Genomic DNA, 3,936 nt, shown 5'->3' on the forward strand with positions numbered 1-3,936 from the left:
TTCAAGTTACACTGCATCAGCAACAAGCTCAAAATGTGTGAATTAACTAAGGAAAATTAAAAACAGAGCCACAGATGCAAAACAGTCTTATTCAGAATACCTTTTTTTCTAGGCATTCTGCAAACTTCAGCTGCTTCAGTAGTTTCTTCTGTTTGTTGCTGAACCGATTATCCTGTTCCGCACTTGTTCCCTGTAGGAAGACAAATGCAACTTTTCAATGGTCCAAAGTTCTTAACAGTTAACAATGGCTATGACCTTTACCATTAAAATCTACCAACATATAACTAATATTCAGACACAAAATGCATACCCTGTTCCCAACTTTGAACATTTGACTATTTAAAAAATGCAAAGGTAATGCACGTTCATCTTCACGAGTCAAGTACAACAGAACACAGCTAAAGCTAACACCTTTCCCAAACCAATGTTGTCTCACATGTAACCTTTCACGACTTGCCCTGTAACAGACCACAAGGCTTTTGTTTAAATGAAAACTGAAATACATGAGGTTCCATTTTCTGAGAGCCAGAAGCACTGCTTGCAACTTACTGTGATGAAGCATACAAATGGGGAAGACAAAAAAAAAAAAAAAGGAACACGTATGACTTAGTTTTCTACTAGTTTAAGAATTTGAAATGCATGAAAAATATAGGTTTTATCTTAGTAAACTCAATTTCACTGAAAAACTTGGGTAAATGATCTCACAAATACTATGTTAGATCATCAAGCAACTACTAATTATCTTTTGTCATTCCCGTTTAATTGGCCTGATTAATCATAGAAATTACTGGCCGTATGATCAGAGGGGTACTGATTGATCCATTGAGTTGACCACAGTCCCTTGGAAAGTGATCAAGAAAATTTTGTTCGGGAAGATAAAGAACCTGGATTAGAATTCCAACTGTCACTTCTTAGCCATACCCTCTCAAAGCAAGTGACTTAACCTAACCCAGGACATTTCCCAACTTGCTAAATTGGGACAATGAAATCTATCTTGCAGGTCACTGTGTCTATCAGAAATGATACAGGTAAGGTACCTGCCATGTGGCACAAGCTCAGGAAATGGAAGAAACCACCTGCATCTTAACTGATGAGTTCATCACTTGGGTTGGCAGTGTACTGGAAATGGAAAGGTAACCGCCCTAAAATCTTCACCCAGTTTAAATCCAGTGAAGTTACATACTGCAGGAGCAGTATAAAATAAATAAAACCTCCCAGACCTTTACAAACATCAAAAGCAAATTTCATTTTAGAATCCAACCACTTTTTTAAATGGAACTCCTCTCCATGGGAAATACCTCGACCACGGTTTAAAAAAAGATAGGCTTTTACTTGTTTGGAATAATCACTTCTGCACCACAGGAAAAACTGAGTATTACAAAATACTTTAATGGAGAGCTGACGGTTCACCAGCAGTGTGAAGATTTGTTAAGCTCATTGGAAATGACCCTTCCATAAATAACTATCACTGTTTACATGACCAAAACATTCAAAGAACTGGTTAGGTCAAATGCCTGGACAAGTATTCCAACTTTTGATGAAAAGCCGGCTGACTACCCAAGTTAACGAAGAATCTCAACGCCCCGTCTAGTTACCAAAAGGCTTTCCCTCCTCTAATTTCTCCTTTAAAATACAGAAAAACTGCAAAGAACAGCCTCCGGGGAGCGGACACAGCCAACCTGTACTACACGAAGCCGCGCTCTTGGCTTTCGACCAGCTGGTCTCTCTGTGGCCCACGGGCATTAAGAGAATCTGCCAGCCCTGAAAGGGACCGGTGAGCGCCTCCTAGCCCCGGGCCCCTCGCCCCCGCCCGTGCAGCTCTCGCTCGGCTGCCCCTCTGAGCTCCAGGCACGGAACACAGGGCAAACGGGCTCCAGCACGAGCCTGGCCCAGGCTGGGCCCCGAGGACCGACCACCACGAGGTAACCGCCGCGCCCGCCGGCGCCGGGAGCACACAGCAGAGAGCCACCTTTCGCCCGGGGCCCCGGAGGGCGGGAAGGCGCCGATCCGCTCCACTCGCGCGCCGACTTTCCGTCGCACCGCCTACCCTCAAAGAGCCCAACTCCAAATCCTGCGAGCCCCGCTGCCCGAAGGGCTATCAAATTGGGCGGGAGCGGCGGCGCGAACTCTGACCCGGCGCCTCCGCCAAGGCTCAGGGCCGGGAGCGAGGGCGCCCGCTTCCTCCAGAAGAGCCACCCACAGTGGCTTCCTGCCCCGCTCTCCCCGCCGAGTACTCCCGGGGGGCAGCCCAGGCCGCATTCCCCGGGCCCGCCGGCCGCCAGTCACCTCCAGGCTTCCCGCCGGCTTCCCACTAAGGACTTCCTCCTCGCGGCTCCGCTAGGCCCCAGGCCCCGGCGGCGGGCGCGGGGCTCGGCCCGCAGGCCCCGCCAGGCGGGCAGCGAGATACCGCTCCGGCCCATTCCCGCCGCCATTTTCCGGCCACCGTCGCCGCCGCGTAGGGGGGACGATCCCGGAGGAGGAGACTGCGCAGGGGCGCACCGGTCTCGCCGCAGCACAGGGGGGAGCGTCCGCCCGCACAGGGACCCCTCAGGATTCCCGAAGCCTCTCTTCGCCGGTCGCCCAGCCCCGAGTTTAGGCCTCCTGCCGGGCCTCACCGAGAAGCCCCTGGTCTCACCCTAGATCCCCGCGTTTCTACTTACGCGGAAGAATCCCGCGTCCATCTTGCTGCCTCGCTCGGAGATCGCTCCCTATCCCAGGGTGCACCGCGCCGCCGCGACGGAGGGCGGGACCCGCAGAGGGAAAGCCGAGCGCCGGGACGCAGCGCGCGCCGCTCCACCCGCCCCCGCCGCCGACACGAGGCTGCGCCTGCTCAGTGAGCTGGGAGCGCTGTGCGCGTGCGTACGCGTGCTGGTAGGGGCGGGCTCCTGCTGAGGCCAAGGCTCCCCAGCAGCCAGTGAGAGAGGCGAGCCGCGGCCGCAGCCAATGGGAGCTTGCAGGGGGCGTCGCCGGATCGCCCCGCCCTGCGAATCCTTTTGTGGCGCGTGACCAGCCTTGTTCTTGCAGTGTGACATGACCCATCCTTCTACCCGTAGTGGGGGGGGCGGGGGCTCCCGCCCTGGGGGTTCCATGGAGCGATTAAGGAAAAAGGCAGTTACCTCAGAGTGACGCTAGGGAGGCGGCCTGCGCGCAGATTAGAAGCCTGAGGCCTAGCCTGTTATTCTAAAAAGTTGCGAGTGTGCGCGTTGGACGAGCGTACCAGTTATTAAGGTCGGCTGTGAAGCAGTCGAGCTGTGTAGTGAAGTAAAAACGAAATTACCGACAACCGCGCGCCCTGGGGCTGCATGACGGGCGGGGACTGAAGGAGGAGGCCGCAGGGACGGGAGGACTGGGGTTGCCGGCCCCTTCCTCCCAGGGAATGCCTGTCCCTTCCCCAGAAGGCCTTCCCAGCCGGCTGTTCTAACTACCGCCCGCCCGAGTGCCTGGCCCCACTTGTGCCGCTCTTGGGGACCTTGAGTGCTTCCAGCTCGGGCTTCTGAGTTTTTAAATATTTACTTGAAAGGCAGAGAGAATCTTCCATCTGCTGGTTCACTCCTCCTGCCCTCAACAGCCAGGTCTGGGCCAGCAGCATCCGGGTCTCCCACGTGGGCCATCTGCTGCTTTGCCAGGCGCACCTGCAGGGAGCTGGGTCAGAAGTGGAGCGGCGGGGACTCCACCCGCTTGGGGCGTTGGCAGTGGCGGGCGCTGTGGCACAAGCAGCCTCAGCCCTGAAGGTCGAGCTCGCCAAGGCGGAGGCGGCCCGCCCAGTACCTTCCGGGGCTCTCAGCTCTTCTCCCTGCTGCCACCCATGCTGGCTACACTAGCGGTCAAGTGACCCTGTTCCGTGGAAACCACTCCAGCGTCCCAGATTCTTTAAAATATATACATATATGTTTGCAGGCGAGCCAGAGGGAGGCTCTCACCTGCTGTTTGCTCCCC

General features: G+C 54.9%; 1 protein-coding gene across 36 annotated transcripts in view; it reads right to left on the reverse strand.

The window, feature by feature from the left end:
- The window catches only part of SRRM1 (serine and arginine repetitive matrix 1), a 28,814-nt gene extending 25,984 nt beyond the window's left edge, over positions 1-2,830 (reverse strand). For 18 of the 36 annotated variants that reach the window (XM_070079070.1, XM_070079069.1, XM_070079072.1 and 15 more), the window contains exons 1-2: positions 2,661-2,830; positions 101-190 (exon numbers count right to left, since the gene is read on the reverse strand). In XM_070079070.1, the coding sequence (XP_069935171.1) occupies positions 101-190; positions 2,661-2,681 (111 nt within the window). In that variant the 5' untranslated portion in view covers positions 2,682-2,830. Of the gene's footprint in view, positions 1-100; positions 191-1,679; positions 1,818-2,286; positions 2,443-2,660 lie in introns of those variants that run through there. The other 18 variants (XM_070079088.1, XM_070079087.1, XM_070079083.1 and 15 more) reach the window with 6 other exon arrangements.
- Between the last annotated feature and the right edge of the window lie 1,106 nt (positions 2,831-3,936).

Source organism: Oryctolagus cuniculus, chromosome 7, assembly GCF_964237555.1.
Source record: "Oryctolagus cuniculus chromosome 7, mOryCun1.1, whole genome shotgun sequence".
In the NCBI taxonomy this organism is placed as follows: Eukaryota; Metazoa; Chordata; class Mammalia; order Lagomorpha; family Leporidae; genus Oryctolagus; species Oryctolagus cuniculus.